This window comes from Ciconia boyciana, chromosome 1, assembly GCF_034638445.1.
Source record: "Ciconia boyciana chromosome 1, ASM3463844v1, whole genome shotgun sequence".
Taxonomy (NCBI): Eukaryota; Metazoa; Chordata; class Aves; order Ciconiiformes; family Ciconiidae; genus Ciconia; species Ciconia boyciana.
In genome coordinates this window covers 12773003-12790924 of record NC_132934.1, presented here as the reverse complement: position 1 = coordinate 12790924, position 17922 = coordinate 12773003, and the positions used below count along the sequence as shown (strand labels likewise).

The 17922-nt window shown below is 33.9% G+C and overlaps 1 protein-coding gene across 1 annotated transcript in view; it reads left to right on the top strand.

The window, feature by feature from the left end:
- The window catches only part of GNAI1 (G protein subunit alpha i1), a 38923-nt gene extending 21319 nt beyond the window's left edge, over positions 1 to 17604 (top strand). Inside the window, exons 3-10 of the mRNA XM_072858592.1 lie at positions 443 to 485; positions 566 to 707; positions 5455 to 5612; positions 7426 to 7554; positions 12745 to 12874; positions 14149 to 14302; positions 15199 to 15413; positions 15515 to 17604. Coding sequence (XP_072714693.1) covers positions 443 to 485; positions 566 to 707; positions 5455 to 5612; positions 7426 to 7554; positions 12745 to 12874; positions 14149 to 14302; positions 15199 to 15389 — 947 coding nt within the window. The 3' untranslated portion in view covers positions 15390 to 15413; positions 15515 to 17604. The remainder of the gene's footprint in view (positions 1 to 442; positions 486 to 565; positions 708 to 5454; positions 5613 to 7425; positions 7555 to 12744; positions 12875 to 14148; positions 14303 to 15198; positions 15414 to 15514) is intronic.
- Positions 17605 to 17922: the final 318 nt, after the last annotated feature.

Below are 17922 nucleotides of genomic sequence, written 5' to 3'. Positions count from 1 at the left end.
CTAGAACCCTGAAGAGTTTGAAGATGTTCATTTGCAACACTGAAGACCATTAGTACATTGTGAAGAACTTATAAAGCAGGTTTTTGGTTAGGTGTTGATTAAAAAGGCAGAAGAATTTAGCTTCAGACCCCATTGAAGTTGAACAACTGATCACCTGTTTGCATTAGAAACTCCAGCAGACTGTGTAAAGATATGCTCACTTCTGTAAAAAGAAAAGCAAAGACTTTTTAGAACTGAAATATTTGTTCTTAAAATGTCTTGATTTTGAAACTTCCAGCTCAAGACACTTAGATTTTGATATTAAAAATTAATTTGTAACAAATGTAACTTTAACTATTTAAGGTTTCTGTATTGGTTAGGTATTTGAAATGTAGAAAGCAAATGTATTTCCAAAGATTAATAGAAGTCTAATCTAATTAATTTTCAAACATTTATTTTTCAGGAGCTGGTGAATCAGGGAAAAGCACAATTGTCAAACAAATGAAGTAAGTATGGTGAAATACTATGATAGAGAAATATTTTTTTTTAATTTGAATAGAGAATTTATTTTTTTTTCCTTCCGTAGGATTATCCATGAAGCTGGCTATTCAGAAGAAGAATGTAAACAGTACAAAGCTGTTGTCTACAGTAACACCATTCAGTCTATTATTGCGATCATTAGAGCAATGGGGAGGTTGAAGATAGACTTTGGTGATCCAACCAGGGCTGTGAGTATTGAAGTATACACACAGATATGCAGCTGAAATATCCATTCATTTTCAGTTTTTGTCTGTTACTATTTTCTGAAAAAATCTCTTGATATCCAAAAATCTTCTTTGTAGGATACAAAGTTTGATTGATGACTAAATGCCATTGGTCTTTACATGGCAAGGTGACCTACAGAGCAATCGGCACTGGGTTGATTCACAACAACTATTTGGTTTAGATACTATTATCCAAATTCTGTCTAAATTCAGAGAACTAAACATCTGAGTCTTAGGGAGTTTTTGAAAAACATTAAACTATGCAGTCATGTCTCTATTTGTATGGACTTGTGGGCTGTTATGTTCTGTAAGTCATTTAAGTTAGACATCTTTACGTTCGTTAAAAAACACAGCTTAAATAGGTAACCATCTAGCTACTGTCTGCGCTTCTCTATTAGGTCGTAGGCACAGCAGTGCCTAAAACATTTCCAGCCTCTGAGCTTGATCCTATTACATACTGATTTCCAGTGTGGAGGTCTTTTTTTTTCTTGAAGCAGAGACATGGGCATAGCCCTGCTGCTGGTATCCCATTTTTTCATGATACCATATGGATTGAGGATTTTTCCCAAGAAATAGGAGACCTTTTTCTAAGCTTTTCTGCATTTTTCCATCTAATTTCATCTAATGTCCCTCATACAAACCTCTGATGGGTCTATTTGCCATTCCGCCTATTGAAGCTGGTCTGCAGGATTGATTCTCTTGGTTTATTGTTTCTCCAGTCCTAACCCTGTACTCTTACCTGTGGTGACCTTGGGTACATCCATGTCTGGTCAGGAGTTCAGGTGCTCTGAATCTCTCTGTAAAACACTTAGCTTAAGTGTTTTTGCTTGTCCTCTGGTTACAGGAATACACTCTGTGCTGCAGTGCTGAAATTGATCACCAAAGTTGTTAGTCTGACCAGCATTGAAACTTAGTTTGGGATCTGTGCTTTTATTTTCTTTCCATAGAAATCAATGTCAGAATATGGAATGCTCACCAATACAGTTTTTGAAGCAGGAACTAGCCACATTATGGCTGTCTTGCAGGAAAGATGGAGAAAGTTTTTTTGCTGTTCATGTTTTGAAATATGTATGTAAGGTAGTCAGAGTGATATTTTGTCATAATTAAGTTTTTTCCATCATGTTAAGGTTGAATTACAGTTTGGGAGGAAGGGAGGGTCTTGAAAAATAAGAAACAGTATGTAAATTATTCATTCATTATAAAGTCTTGTGTTCAAGATCGTATTGATTGCTTAAAAAGCAATTTATAAATATTAGGGAGTATACCTTCAGTGACCCTGTGAAATGCATTATATATGGTTGTCGTAAGGAAGACAAATGTTCATAAGATTATGTAAAGTGGGTCATAAAGTTGTATCTGAAGTCTAAATCTGATTGGCAGTTGTGAATTATTAGTTAATTTTCATTTTGCTCTTTGATAGTCATTATTTTACGTACATATGTTAATTCTACCTGAAACCTCTTCAATTGTAAACATAACTAGTAAAAGCTTCACTTTCATTGGTTATTCCTCTACATTTGTTCTCATCTTTGCTGTTGTCTTCTCTTAAGACCAAAGTTTTCCAGGGCAGCAACAGTATCTTATCACATGTTGGTTCAGTATTTGCGCAATGGAGTCCTCTCTGGAGTCTGGCAGTTAACGTTGGAAAGAGGCAGATGGTAGACTCGTTACTAAATACATAGTAAGAGAAAACGGAGGAGGAGTAAATTTAGGTGTTAGCAGATAAAATGACTAACAAGATTTTGAGGGCTATTTTATATATGATATCGATTTGAAGTCATCTGAGTTTCTCGACTTCAGAGAGCTGTATAAATGATGAGACAAACTTTAGTCAGGGATAATCTTAAAATAGCTGTCCATCCCTTTGCACTTAGGCAGGTCTTGGTGGTCCAAATTCTTTTTTCAGAGCAACACTGCTATGGAACGTCAGTACTAGATTTTTGCCAATTGTAAAGTGAGAAATGGAAAAAGGAATTCAGAGCTTGTGTTATACATCAGTTTCACTTAAAAAAAAAAAAGTATGGTTACTTCATTATTATAGTATAGCCTTTTAAATTTTGTTCTATTTTGTTGTAATTTTGTCATTTTTTTGACCAAAAAAACCAAACCAACCAAACCTCAAAATTGTAACTCCTGATTGAAAACTGTTACATTCAGACTCTTTTCCTTAAATTTCTGAGGGGACTTTGTGAGAGTTTTACTCTAAATGGGATCAGTTTGTTTGGAAAATCATATACTCTTATTTCTGTCATCAGACTAATGGTAAAGCATTGAGTTGAACATTTTCTTTTTTTAAAGCTATTGAAACAAGGGAGCACAGATTACACCAGCAGCTCCAGTAATGGTCAGTCTCAAGACTGGTGTATCTTCCTTTGTCCCACAGGATGTCTCAGTACTAAAGTAGAAACTATATTTTGAGAGACATTTAGTGAATGTGCTTTAAAGGACTATGGACCACTTTCTGAATGTAAGATTTGCTTTATTAGCTAGAGGGATGGTTAAATTAGTTTATTTACATCATCTTATTTATGAAATCTCTATAAAAATAGTGACACCTAGAGAGGAAGCTGCCCCATTCCACTATAATTAAAGGAAAGTATCTAGCATTGGTTAATAATGAAAATAGGACTTGATCATTGTATACTACCTCACTTGTGGTGTCTGTAGTACTTGCCATCCTTAGAAAAGGGAGTATGGGGGTAAGAGAGACCACTTTTTATTTTAATGTTTGGGCTTTTAAAAAGCTGAAATTGATTATCTTGTTCCACCTCCCCTTTCCCCTCCCCCCCTTTTTAGAGCATGTAGAGATTAGAGCTATTTGAAACAGTAAATTTTGTATGTTTGAAAGTCAGACCATGTGAGGTATAGAATGGCATCATCGTTCATGACAAAATTGACTGTCAGTTTCTAAGCTGTTTCCATCATGTGTCTTAATATATTGACTCTTCTTCAAGATCTGCTGCTTCTGTGAGTTGTAGGTCCTTGGCATTTGCATCCACAAACAATATTTAAGACCAGAATTGTCATTCAGGTTTCTTTTATGCAGGCATATTGCTCAAACTACAGTCCATGAGATCTGACTATCCAACCCTTTGATCTTTACTGCTCTGTTTTTTTCATGTAATTATTAGTACAATCCATTGAATTTTTATTAATTTTCCACAATTTGTCCTGTGCATGTACAGTAATCGCTATTCTGTTAATTTTTTTGACAAATGTTCTTTTTTAGATTTGTAACTACTCTACCTTTCAAAAGACTTTTTGAACTATATATCAGATACCTGGTGTTCATATGTATAACTACATATGTATACTTATAGACACATATAAATCCCTTCAAGTTTGCCTTGAGTTGACTGAACTGCAAGCTTTTTGTTTTCAGGCTGTGAATATCAGTATTACTTAATCCATCTGTGAACAGTTTCCCTGTTAGCTGTCATAATCTTTTGATTATTTAAGTCTACGGTGGACAATATCTTTAGAACAATCACTACTTTCTGTGCTTATCCTGATTTTTTTTTTCACAGCTTATTGTTTGAACAGCAAAGGTGACAGAACCAGATTTTTCTACAGATTTGCATCTGTATCTTCACTTACTGTTCTGTGAGAATAACCTTATATGTTGCTTTTTTAATCCTTTCTTGAAATACTTTCAGTTCCTAGCTGATATGCCTAAGTCTCTTCTCCTTCCTCCTTTCCAGTATCATCTGTTTTCTTTCTTTTAATTATTGGACACACAGTACATGCTGTGGGTAGCAGTTATAAGCCACAAGTATGCTAATTTTTCTGGCAGACATACCTTGGCATTAGATCACATACAGCTAATAACCAAGGTCAAGCAGCTAACCACAGGAGAGTATTAATGTGGATTTCTTTCCTATACCCAGCTGCTATCTTCTTTTTCCAGTGCCTTACAGGTCTAACGTTTTTTTAAGTTTCTTTCCTCAGTCAAAATTGGATGAAGGTAGCCACCTGGTCAAATTCTGTTAAAGGAGGCTGGTGGATTGACAGCCTGTACTTCCTTAGTCTCACTCTCAAAGGCAGTCATTATATGTAGTCTTAAAATCCTTCATTTGCTCTCTTAAAAATCTTTGTTTGCTTGATATTGCATTACCAAGAAAACTTGGTCTCTGTAGAACAATTAAGGTAATGGATATTTGTAACTGCTTTATCTGGAAAGGTTTTAAGAAGTATTTTTCTATTTCCTGATGGAAATAGAAAAATTTGGGAAGAAATGATCATTTGTCACTTTCAAACAAAGTTGTTTTTTGAAGCTTAAGTGATTAATGTGTTTTCTTCAGTCAATCAGTATCCATCTGCATTTCTGAAGGTTCTAGTATGCATTGCAACCATTCTGTTCAGTTAGCAGTATTTGATAAGCAAATAAGGTTAACTTTAGACTTGAGCACAAAATATGTTACTACTTCTGTTTATAGAAGCTTAGTTCAAGTTATAAACAGATCAGAAGAAGCTTTATCAGCTAATGAGAAATTTTGTTTACTAGTCGTTTTCTATTGTTGAAAAACATGAGAATTAATAACCTGTGCAGAACGCTAAAACCGATTGTTTTCCTTCATGTTTTTTTGTTTGGTTACATTCACACGTACCAGGTCAAGAAAGTAACTAATTTGCTGAATATAGTTCTTAGGTGATAATTCTTCTGTTATGTTTCTCAATGTTTGTCTCTCCACTTTCTGTTTACATCCTAAAGGATGATGCTCGTCAACTCTTTGTGTTAGCTGGAGCAGCAGAAGAAGGATTTATGACTGCAGAGCTTGCTGGAGTTATCAAGAGACTGTGGAAAGACAGTGGAGTTCAAGCTTGTTTCAACAGATCTAGAGAATATCAGCTTAATGACTCTGCTGCCTAGTAAGTACTATGTGACAAACAAGATTGTCTTGTAAGTAGTCGCTAAAGGAATATAAGGGAAGTTTCATCTTTTGAGGAACTCTGCTCCCATGTGGATGGAAAATTTAGAAGTATCTGGACAAAGATACTGTCTACTTGGGTCAAAATACTCTGATTAGGCTTCAAGGTTGGAAAGGAAGAGGTGTGGTATAATTATGAATTTGAGTCATGTTCTGACCAGTCATTTCATCCTCTTGAGGAAGACAAAAATTGCTTTAAGGTGCTTTAATAGCATTTTTATTACAAAAACATGACTCGAGTACCTGTTCAGTGTCTGAACATGTCCAGGAAACTTGATTATGTGATGTGAATCTGTATTACCAAGGATACTACTTTCATGTTCATAATAGAGTTTCTCCTATGGTTCAACATTGCTGCATTTTCTTTGTTAATTAATGGTCTCTGTTAGAAATGCGTTGAGCAAAGGTAACCATCAGGATGTGTCTTCTGTGCTAGGGTACTTCATTAAAAAACCAAAATAGTAAGGAATCAAGGGTGTGAGAAATAACATGTGATGGTAGCAAGTAATGGTAAGTCAGTCAAGGAAAAGACTCCATTGAGGGAGAGGTAAGATGGTAAAGAATGGCATAGCAGTGATACTGGCCTTATAGGGAAATTTTTTAAAGCTTTATCATTCTGAATTAATTGGTAGTGTTTGAAGTTGGTTTTTGCTTTCCTTAAAATAAAGTACTTCTGTTCTTTAGAATAACTGTACATAAATAAACAACATGCAGGTGAGGTAACTGTGAGACCACAGCTGGAGTAATGAAATTGTAGGCATGCCAAATGAATAGAAATGCGGTCAAATTGTATTGAAATAACACTGATACTTCCAGCATGATTGTTACTCGTTTGCTGAAGTTGTTCTAAGGGTACAGAGAGTAGATGGCAGCAAACTGAGCTCACGATGACAACAAGCTGAGCTCATGATGACATATCTCTTGACTGAAGAGATAGCACTTGTATAAGCCTTCGTCAATATGGAGTACTTCATTTGGAGGATCACTTTCCTCTGGTAACCTCTTGTGTTCTATTTTGTTGTTTTAGATACCTCTGCCTCTAATTTCAGAAGAAAACTGTTCTTCTAGCCATGCAATTGTATCCTTAAAATTGCTAACTTCTGGTTACACTGAAAGAAGAACATAATGCCTTCCCTATTTACTATGGGAAAAGCACAAATAAGATTTGTATGGTTTTTAGAAACGCTGGACTTCTTGGTCTGCATCACAAGAATTTTGCAATGAAAGTATAATATTGTAAAAAATGTGTGCAATTAGAAATTCTCAATAGAAAGTTAATTGTTATGTGTCAAGCGTTTTCTTAAACACATTAATTCTGGCCAAAACATGAGTTGTTCTTTTCATACCTATTATCAAATCCAGGGTAATTTTGGGCTTTGGTTATAGTTCAAAGTAACTTGTAGTTCTGTAGGTTACAAAGATTAAGGTGTTCTAGTTAGTGCAAATAACATTGGTGTACATGGAACCATGTTTGCATTTCAGGATTTCAAAAGAAGAATTCTTTGTAGTGGAGTCAGTTGCATAAGTTTTCTTTCTTCTAGGATGAAATACCTTTGTGTCTCTAAAGCTTATTTCAAAAAGCCTTGGAAAATTGAGGGGAATAATGTGTCTTGGTTTTGGTCTTATCTCAGGAAAATTATTTTATAAAAGTCAAGCACAATATAATGAATGAACCTAGAACTTCTGTAATTCTTTGTAATTATCTTGTTACTCTTTTATGAATAACTGAAAGTAGTATTTATTTTTACCTTCAGTTACTTGAATGACTTGGACAGGATAGCACAAACCAGCTACATTCCAACCCAACAGGACGTTCTCAGGACTAGAGTGAAAACTACAGGAATAGTGGAAACTCACTTTACTTTCAAAGATCTTCATTTTAAGTATGTAAATCATGCTGCATGTTCATCTGTTATGGTTTCTGTAAAGTTCTAGAAGATGGACTTCCAATGATGTAATTTAACAAATTTGTCTAACCACAACTTTGATTCCACACACACACCCCCCCGCCCCCGCACCCCTTTTTTCTGAAAAAAATTCCTCATGCTTGGCTCAATTTTCTGAAAGGGTGTAGGAGTCTTTGGAACTCCTGTAATAACTCAGAATAAATATGCAGATATTAAGTAATAAATGCTTTGGGTTTATTGGAAGCTTTTTGTAAAGATATTTTATATGTAAATTAAACCTCAAAATATTCATTTTTCTGCCATGTTAAATAGCTGTTCTTCTATCAGATTCTTCCCTTTAAATTCAGTTGGAGAGCTGGAGGCTCATAAATGTTTGCTGGTGTTGTATGAAAGAGTAAATCCATTTTCCTGAAGAACTGAATTCAAATATGTGTTGTACTTAAAGATAGTACTTTATTAAGTGATGAAAGGATGTGACTTATGTTTCCTGTGGTGTAGGATTTACAAAATAATATTAATATTCTGAACATTTATGTCCAAAGACATTCATGATGAAAGCATAGGATAGTATGACTAGCTGTGCAATATTGTGTACTTCAATTTTTTTCCTTATATTTTCTTTACTGTTTTGCTGTGTGTGTTTAGATTTGTTGAGGTTGAGCCTTATTTCAGCCTTCTCTATAAAGAGCTTAGCATAGCTTTGATTATTGATTCAATCTAAAATGCAAGTAGCAAGTCATCTTCATCCTGTTTCTATAGACTATTTCAGAAGTTGAGTCTGATTATTTACTACTTTTGTCTTCAAAGAACATCTTATTTTGTAGAAATGTTCTTCTGATAAATTAACAAATTATTTTGGAAATTCAGGTCTTAGTACAAAATTATAAATTAAAAAATTATAAAACATTAGCATTAGAATTGACAGAAGTAACAACTAAGATTTACGGTATTAATTATTAAGGTATACAAGTATGAAATATCTTCCTATGGGTACAGCCATCACTAATTATTTGAGAACTAAGGAAGAGTAGGTGGCTGACTTGCGTTTATATAGGGTGATATCCGGAAACTTTCCCTCAAAGATCTCTCTGAACGTAAGGAACACTTTTTTCATTTTTAAATTCTAACAGGAGTAATCTTTAAAATGTTTTTAAGATGGCATTATTCCATTGTAGAACATTAAAGGGGCAATGAGCATTGTCACTTGCATGATAGTATACCCAAGTAGAAGACCTCGTTAGAGGTTATGATGTTTCTGACAGTTTTTGATGAGAAAGCCAAAGGTCTTTTGTTTTTCTTCTAATTTGTTTCCTTCTCTACTTATTTTTTACTGTGTTTTTTTAAAATAAAAATTTAGCAGCTCAGAACACTTGAAGATTTCTAAAAATAACAACTGTAATTGAATCCCTTCTAGTGCAATTTACCTAGTCATGTAGTATACTAACATTAAATCAGTAGGTTTTTTTACCTACCTGCCCCCCCGCAATCTTACAGCCCAGGGAAAACAGGAAAGGGGGGTAATGAAAAATACAGGTCTGTTTTAATAAGTGTGTAATATGTGAGACTTTTCCAGATATGTATCATATTTTTGTAAACACTCACCCTGCCTCAAAAAAAAAAAAATTGTCAAATTCAGAGTTTTTTGCGAGGCTGGGGACTGGAACGAACAACTTGTATAACCTTAAAAAAGAAGTGAAAAAAATCATAATAAATATCTGGTGTCCTTTTGGCCTATATCACATTTTGTATGGGTACTGGAATCATGTTCTTTGCTGAAATAGTCTGAAAGAAGGAGAACATAGCAAATCTGGCAACACTAGCTTTCAAAAACGTATTGTGCTAATGAAAGGACCTTGTGTAAGTCCTTAAATTTGCACAATTGCAGAGAAACTATTCAGAAAGCTAGTTATTTAATATAGCTAAGTAACATAGCTTAGTAGAGTGATGACTGGAGAAGTGTCTTTAATGCTTTACATTTAGTTCAGTGAAGTAATTTGTCTTAATGTGGCATAGTCACCTTGTAATCTCATTGGAGAAGTCTGCTTTCTTATAATAATTATTATTAATAATGGAAAGTCATTAAACCATTTTTCTAATACCTTCATTCTTTAGATAAGGGGGGTCGACTCAGCTGTTACAAACTTCAATTCTTTCAGAACTGCCTTATATTTCTTCTTAGTTCATTGTAGACTCTGACTTACCTTGCATAAGCAAAATATGGTTCTTTTGGGTAGTCAAACCATGGATGGTACTATGAATTTTAGCACCAGAGGCAAGTGCTTAAAAGATGGGCTTGCACACAACCCTGTGTGCACACCGTCCGATATTGGAAGGTGGAATCTGTAAATCATTCTTTCAAAACTTTTTAAAATTTATCTGCAGATTAAGCAGCTTCTATGAGTGTTTCAGTCTTTTGGGACTGTGAGCTAACAGGCCTCAGTATGACTTCTAACAGGGCTGATGGAAAGCTGATGAACTTTAAGACCACTCTGTTCAGAATGTCTATTTTTTCTGAAAGATACTTGCAGCCTTATTTTTTTTTTTTTACGAATTTTGTGTGCCAAATAGGTTTGGTTTTTTTCTGTATGCCTGTATTTCTCCATACTGTTATTATATGGAGAAGAAGCTTCATTATGTAAAACAATCCATCAGGTTCTTATTACTTGCTGTTGAGGTGTTCACTGTGAAACTGTGGTGCCAAAACTTCGTGCAGTACTAGATTTTAGAGTATAAAAATTTCAAAGATGAGTGCAAAAAGATGGTTTGTATAAAGAACTGGGAGTTTGTTAGGTGCACTCATAGAATGACAACCCCAAAAAGAGACCAGCATCACTGGTGAAATGCACCACTGGCAGAGAGGCTATTCTGAATTGAAGCAAACACTTATGGCTAAAATCAATATCTGCAAATACAAACTGGAAATTACACTTATGTTCTAGATGTTGTCTGTCTTCTGCATTTTTCCTCCCTTCCCAGGATACATGCTGGCAACATAGTCTGAACAAGCCAAAATCATACAATGCCTCTTGTGCAGACCTATTTTCTTTACATATTTTTTCTGTTCTTTGAAAGAATACTTTCTACTACTACAATTTTTTTATTAATATGGGAAGTTGTGCCATGTTTTCATATACCTCTCAGTTACCATCTTAGTAGTAATATTTTTGCATTGAGCAGTGCCGTAAGATATTGAACTAGGTGAGATCCATGCAGCTTGATATTACAGTACTGCCATCACTATAAAGCATTTAATTTCTCATTATCCTTAGAAGCTGGTGTCCACAAAAACTAAAAGGAGCTATTTTCTTGTTCAGTTTCTCAGTTAATTTTCCTGTCTTGTATTCTGTTCTGTCCTATAAAGAATGGGATTTGTTGTTGTTCAACCCTACATGCCCTACTGTCTACCAAAAGCCCTCAATGTGATAGCCTTATTACTAATATAATTCTGAATGATTTTAGGCCATGCTGGAATATCTTTACAAGAATTATAACTATGCATCTTAACAATTGTTGTTTTGGTCTGGATTTCTCTTGCTGTTTGTATGACATTTTTACCCAAATAAGGCTTTCATGATAGAGCTGGCCATTCTACTACTTAGAGCAAAGAGGATGGAGATGTAGGAACTGGTCTGTCCTCTGTTCTTTCTCTTCTCTCTTCCTCCTCCCATTTGAACGTTTTTATACTTACTGAATTCTAAGCTCTTTTTTTGTGACAATGTAGAAAAAAGTTAAAATAACTTGTGAAAACCCCTGAAGACAAAAGTCAGGCCTCTTTTAAAAGGAATAATTGCATTTGCTTGTAAGTAGGAGGAAAAATTAAATTTTTGTATGATAGAATATTGACTACCATAGCGAGGGAAGTAGTATGTGACATTTACATTGTTTTTAAGCCATAAATCATCGCAAGAATTTGAGGAAACAGACTTTTTTTCTGTGGTAGGAGAGACAGGTGGAAAAAGTCTGTGTTCTCTCTCTTTGAGAAGATCCTGCAATGTCTATATCACTTAACTTCAGGATACCACTGTTCGTCTGCCTTTTTGGGGTTTTTTTTGGTGTTGGGTCCATCCCCCCATGATGCACAGTTCATTATATCAAGATGCTATTTATCTGGCTTGCAAAATACTTGAAGTTCCTAATGATGTCTAATGAAAGTTCTGACTTTCAGAGTGAGTGTAGCCCATAATGGTTAGTAAATGGCTATTTAAAGCATTTAGATAGCAAAGAAAAGCAAATCTATTCATATCACGCTAATTTGCTGATTATCTGCTGTTAAGTTCTGGAATGTTGTCTTTTCCTATTGCTCTATTTCTGCTAAGCTAAAAATTCGAAAGAAACAAGACTCACCTTTATAGCTCAGATTTCCCACTTAACTGCATTTCCAAAAAATGCATTTATTAGAGGGAAAATTATTATTATTATTATTATTATTATTATTATTATTATTATTATTATTATGTAATGCTTATTTTGTCTTTTAAGAGAATTTTGAAAATAATTTTAGCGTCTCTTAAAAAAATATCCCATTTAAACATGGACAGTTGAAAAATAGATCAAGTTGCAATTTGGTTTAGGAGAGAGAGGAGCTGAAACTCACCAGGATTTAGAGATTCCAGATTAAATCTGAAAAAGCAAAAATTAGATTTTATATGTTTATATCCAAAATACTAAAACAACAACAATAGTCAGTGTTACTTGTATCCAGCTTCCTTAGTATTGCATTATTTCCAAGTATTAAAACAGACACAACTCTGGTCTTAAGAATCTTACATTGTTGATCAATACCTTTTATTATTTTAGACTTTTTATTCACTTGGACTCAAGGTTGAATAACACTTTCATCTAGTTTACATTTACTAAAGCTACCTCTGTATTTTTATTTTTTATAGATTACAATTAACTTTGTTAATGAAATATAATATTGTAAATAATCAGTTTTGTTTAGCTTTCATCTTACACTTTCTCATATTTTGTAAAATGTATAGGAAGGCTATAAAATACTATTAAATACTGAGACATTAAATAGTAATAAATGTTGCAGATTTTTACGCCTTTTTAAAAATGTTGTGGTCAGACTTACACAGCTGATACTTTCAGATTTTATTGGTTAACATTCAGAAAGCTAGAAATTCCAAAGTTAATTCCCTGTTTTGCGCTTCTGTTTTGCAGAATGTTTGATGTTGGAGGCCAAAGATCAGAGCGGAAGAAGTGGATTCATTGTTTTGAGGGTGTTACAGCCATTATTTTTTGTGTGGCATTAAGTGATTATGACTTGGTCTTGGCTGAAGATGAGGAAATGGCAAGTACCTTAATGTTGAAGAAGGGATAGAAACTAAATAAGTTTGAAAGGAAAGCTATAAATACATCTTTTAGAGTATTACTGCTTTATAAGATGTACGGGTTTTGTGTAAAAGGTCTCACAGACATGGTGATAGAATTCATGCTTTCAGGTTTCAAAGTATTTTTTCATTCTCAGAAGGAATCTGAGACAAGTATTCTTTTCAGCTACACTCTTTAATGTTTTAAAGGATGCATAAATTAATGAGGATAGATTGTCACTAATACACATTTTAGTCTCTTTATGGATGCTAGAAGTATACAATAAATTGCTTGATTTATCTGTTTCTACTTTACTGCATGTTTTGTTTTCCTCTCCTTCCTCAGTCTTCAGTTTTTGTTTCTTTCTAAATGTGTTTCTCTGATCTCTTTCCTTAGTTGCAGAAATTTTGCTCTTCCTTCTCCCTTCCAACCCCCTCCACTCCTTTCTCCTCTTTTAAGGTGTGACTCCTCCATGTCAGTATGCGCAGGGTGCATGCTTTTTACTATCCAAGTGGTCTAAAGTAATGCTTGTCTATTGTGTGTGAATCATTAACAAACTTCTGTGCTCTTCCTCATGTTCTGCAACTTCTTATAAAATATAGTTTGGGGAGGAAAGAGAAATAAAAAAAACTTTCAAGTCAAATGTAGTCAGAGGGTAATAGCTAGCATCCTGCTACTTAAATGACTGGAGCTCAGCCAGAGTACTTACATTTTGGATAATTTTTCTACAGAGTTAAAAATTAGGGTAAGAGGAAAAAAAAACCTGCTCACTTGATTCTCTAGTTTTATAGAACTTTTTTTTTTTTAAGTGCTGGAATCTCAGCTAGGTGCAACATTTAATTTGCAATTTCCAGAAGATCTAATCAGTATAAGACAAATTCAGGTAACTTGGCAACTCTTGTAGAATATCTGTACTGCAAAATGTCAGTACACACCAAAAACTTCTAAAATATTAAATAGCTTAAGCCTGGAAATGAGGGGGAGAAAAAATAGTTGCTTAAACCTTACTCATTAAAGTGTTCTTTGTTAGTGGTCTTGGCCTCTCTGTATTTCCCTGTGGTAAAATGTGATTCTGTAGGCTAGAAACTTAGTTTTGTAACTTAATCTGGTTCACTTGTAACTAATCAAAAATGTATGTGTGTTACAAAACGTTTGTGTATTACAAAAATGTAACTACACAAAAATGTATCCTGATTTTACTACTGAAGTTTGATAAAATACAACAAGGTGGGGTTTCTTTTTTTCCAAATACAGAATCGGATGCATGAAAGCATGAAATTGTTTGACAGTATCTGCAACAATAAATGGTTCACAGACACTTCTATTATTCTCTTCCTGAACAAGAAAGATCTTTTTGAAGAAAAAATCAAAAGGAGTCCTCTCACTATTTGCTACCCTGAATATGCAGGTATTGGAGGGGAGCGCAGGTGTCAAGTAATTTTTGGTTAAATTACCTCATTTTTGACGCACAAATCAGGAGTTTAATAACTGTAGGTGTCTAAAATATTTAAATGAAATAAAGTTTAAGATGGGGGGGGATGTTTTTATGGGTCACAAATAAAATAGTGCTAAGTCAGATTCATCTTTTTAACCAGGTGAAATAATGCTGGTCCACTGACAGCATTTACATGTTACTGCTGCAACTCTTTCAGCCTAATTTATTTAGCGCATTCTTTTTTCTGTTGTCCTCCTATTTTGGTACTTAGGTGTAATTCTTTTCACTAGCAGGAATCCCTGAACAGGGAGTGTATATACATGTTAGAAATAGATGGCTTATTCAGGAAATACATAGCAAAAGAGGATGATTTCATTTAACAAGTCTTGGCCTTGTTATGTATCATTTTCGTTGTAACTTCAGACTATTCTGTTGTACAGAAAATAGCACGTTGGAGGTAAAAAGCTTAGGAGAAATATATATGCCAAATGTCTTTAATTGAGTTTGGGAAAAACCCAAACCTTTTAAAAACATAACAATTGAAAGTGAATAACTTGAATGAAGGAAACAAAATATCCTAATCTATGGAACAGTGATTGGTCATTAATGACTTGCTCTGTGTGCCACTGAAGTAAATGGGAAGACTCTGTCTGCAGCTGGAATTGAGTCCTTAGTTTTAATTATTGAAAATGTGTCCAAAAGGTTTCCTTCAAGATTTATTTATGGTTTCTTAAAGCAATGGCTGTGGAATTACTCCTTTTCAGGTTTAGGTTAGCTATTTCCAAAGAACGACTTCCTTCAAAGATACAGTATGCATCTTGTTCTTTCTCAGTTTGAAACGTTCTTACTGAGCAATTTTCTCCTTCTAGGATCAAACACTTACGAAGAAGCAGCTGCTTACATTCAGTGTCAGTTTGAAGATCTGAACAAGAGGAAAGACACGAAGGAAATCTACACTCACTTCACGTGTGCCACAGACACAAAAAATGTGCAGTTTGTTTTCGATGCTGTAACTGATGTCATTATTAAAAATAACCTTAAAGACTGTGGCCTCTTCTGAGAACGGACAGAGCATTGCTAAATGGTAAATTACATGCCTGAAAACAGGACGTAGGCATTTGGAATATGCCCATACTGTGTAAAACCTGCATAGATATACTTAATTCTCTTTTATTTTATTTCTAGGTTTGGAGAACGACTTCGCACAATTCTAATCTGATTCTTTTCAAGGTGAAAGAAATACAAAATACATTGTGCTGAATGATAGATCAGTACTGTACTTGCCTGTTTTAACAGCTTTATTTATGTTTGTCTTGTAAATTTAAGTAATTAGTTAACACTGAGATGTCAGTTGATTGTATGTAAACTTATAATTGTAGTAATGTATTTGTATAAACGTTGAACGGAATATTTTAGTAACTTGATGTCCTCTAAAATTTCCATGTTTTATGAAGACACTCTTAGAGGAGACAGACACTTTTTGCTTTTGGATTATTTAAACATCTTGTAAAATTAAATTTTCTTTTGATCTTAAGGGTGCATGCTGCCTTATTCTTTACTTTTGTTGGTAATCCTCTATATGGCATTAGCTTTTTTTACATTTAAACAGCCTCGTACACCTGCTCAGATTTAAAGAAACATAACCAATAAAACTTGTTTTTGCCTTAAGTTTTGAAAAAAATCTTTTTATAAATTTAAGATAAATGCAAAGATTATTTTTTAAATTTAAATTAAATCCACAGTTTATGAAATCTGGGCTTGCAGTCTTTGCAGTGCAAATGTGGCAACACTGAGAAATTGAATTTTAAGGTTCAACTATCATTGAAGCTGATGGAAATGCAAAATGGAAATTGTTAAAACCATTCATACCAATAAAAAACCAGTTTGAAACTGTGGTCTTTACTCAGTGGAGTGAATGGCAAATTTACCTTTGGGGTTTTTTTTATAGACCATTAACTTCAGAGTAATATTTTTTTTTCTGCTTACTTAAGAAGTGAAATCATGATGTTCTTAAACTTTTTGCTATTTTCTGGTAATAAAACTAGTTTGATAATTTAATAACCGTAGAAACATCAGGTTCTCCCACAAGACATGGCACAGTGGCTTCACAGATTAAAGCAATTTCCTGTTGCATATAAAAAGAATCTTCAGTATTTTGGATAGGGTGTTTTAGTGACTTGCAAATGCTGATTCTTTAATTTCCTCTTTAATTATAATTAAAGTTTCACAGTTTCTTTAATAAGTTAAAGAATATGATTTTCTTCTGGTTATGCTTTCATTATGTGATTTGCTATCTTAGGTACATATCATCCATTGCCTTATGGGTAGTGCCAAAACTGATTTTTTTATACAGATTTTAAAATGAATAAGCTTCTATTTGTAAATAAGTTCATGGATGGTTGTCTTAAATATGTCATCTAGAAAATACGAATGTACCAAACTTGGAAATATGATTTTCTATAATTGTTAAAATATTTCAGGCAGCTACAGTACGCCATAAGTTCTTTGAGAAGTAAATAAGTCTTTAAACCTGTTGCTATTTTTCTATATTATCTTAGCATTTATGTTCTTAGAAATGTTCAACCAAAATATTTAAGTCATTGTTCTGTTATTTAATTTTTGATGGTGTATGTGTTTCATTTAGGCCTCAGATAGCTTGAGTAAAACTTATCTGCACTTCTCATTCTTTAATGCTTTCTTTGTTAGGTACAGAATTGCTAAATGCGTTTCAAATGAAAGATTAGAAAGGAGATAACTTATTACCGGAGGTTGTTAAATATATTCATACCTTATGAGCTCTTTTAGCAGTTACAGTAAGCAATCTGTATATCCTGGTCTGCTTTTAATTGTGCTTTACAGTTCTGGATACATAACTGATTTTAAATCTCGTTGAACTACTTTGTGGAAATTGTATTTACACCTACGTTCAAGTTGGTTTTTGTACTTAATGTAAAAGGAAAATTGGGATTAATCAAATTACATAAATAAACCTAAATTTTGTGCCTTGCTTGAAAGAAATGTTTTTCATTAAATGTGCTGATGGAAATCTTTTTGCATCCATCCTGTGGAGATAACTAGGTAGTAAAAATGAGAAGATACAAAGTCAAGAGTAAATTTAAAAACTTTATGCAAGAAACAGTAAAATGAAAATGAGCCTAATTTGATGATTATTGATTAATTCCTAAATATTTTTCCTTTACCATTGTTCCTAACACCTTCAATTGGAGAATTTTTGGAATTGTGTAACTGGTATTTTCTGAAGTATTTACATCTTAAGACGGAATAAAATTGTGAAATACTTTTTCTTGCTCGTCCAGGCAGATGAGCTTGTCTCTTCCGACTTGATGAGTAGACAGCAGGTATGTTTCCTTATAGATGCTCTGTACTGGTTGATCAATCTTTGTTCTGTGGGGAAAGTTGTCAGCCTAGGCCACTACTCTAGGAAAAGCTACAAGAGGATTTACGTGCAAGAGTGGGAGCCACACACTTAGTTTTCACTGCGGTTGTAATAAGGCTCCGCTCCATCTCTGTTCTGTCAGGAGAGTGCTTCTCAGTCAGAGCACTGCAGAAAATGGAGGAAATCCTGCAGGTCC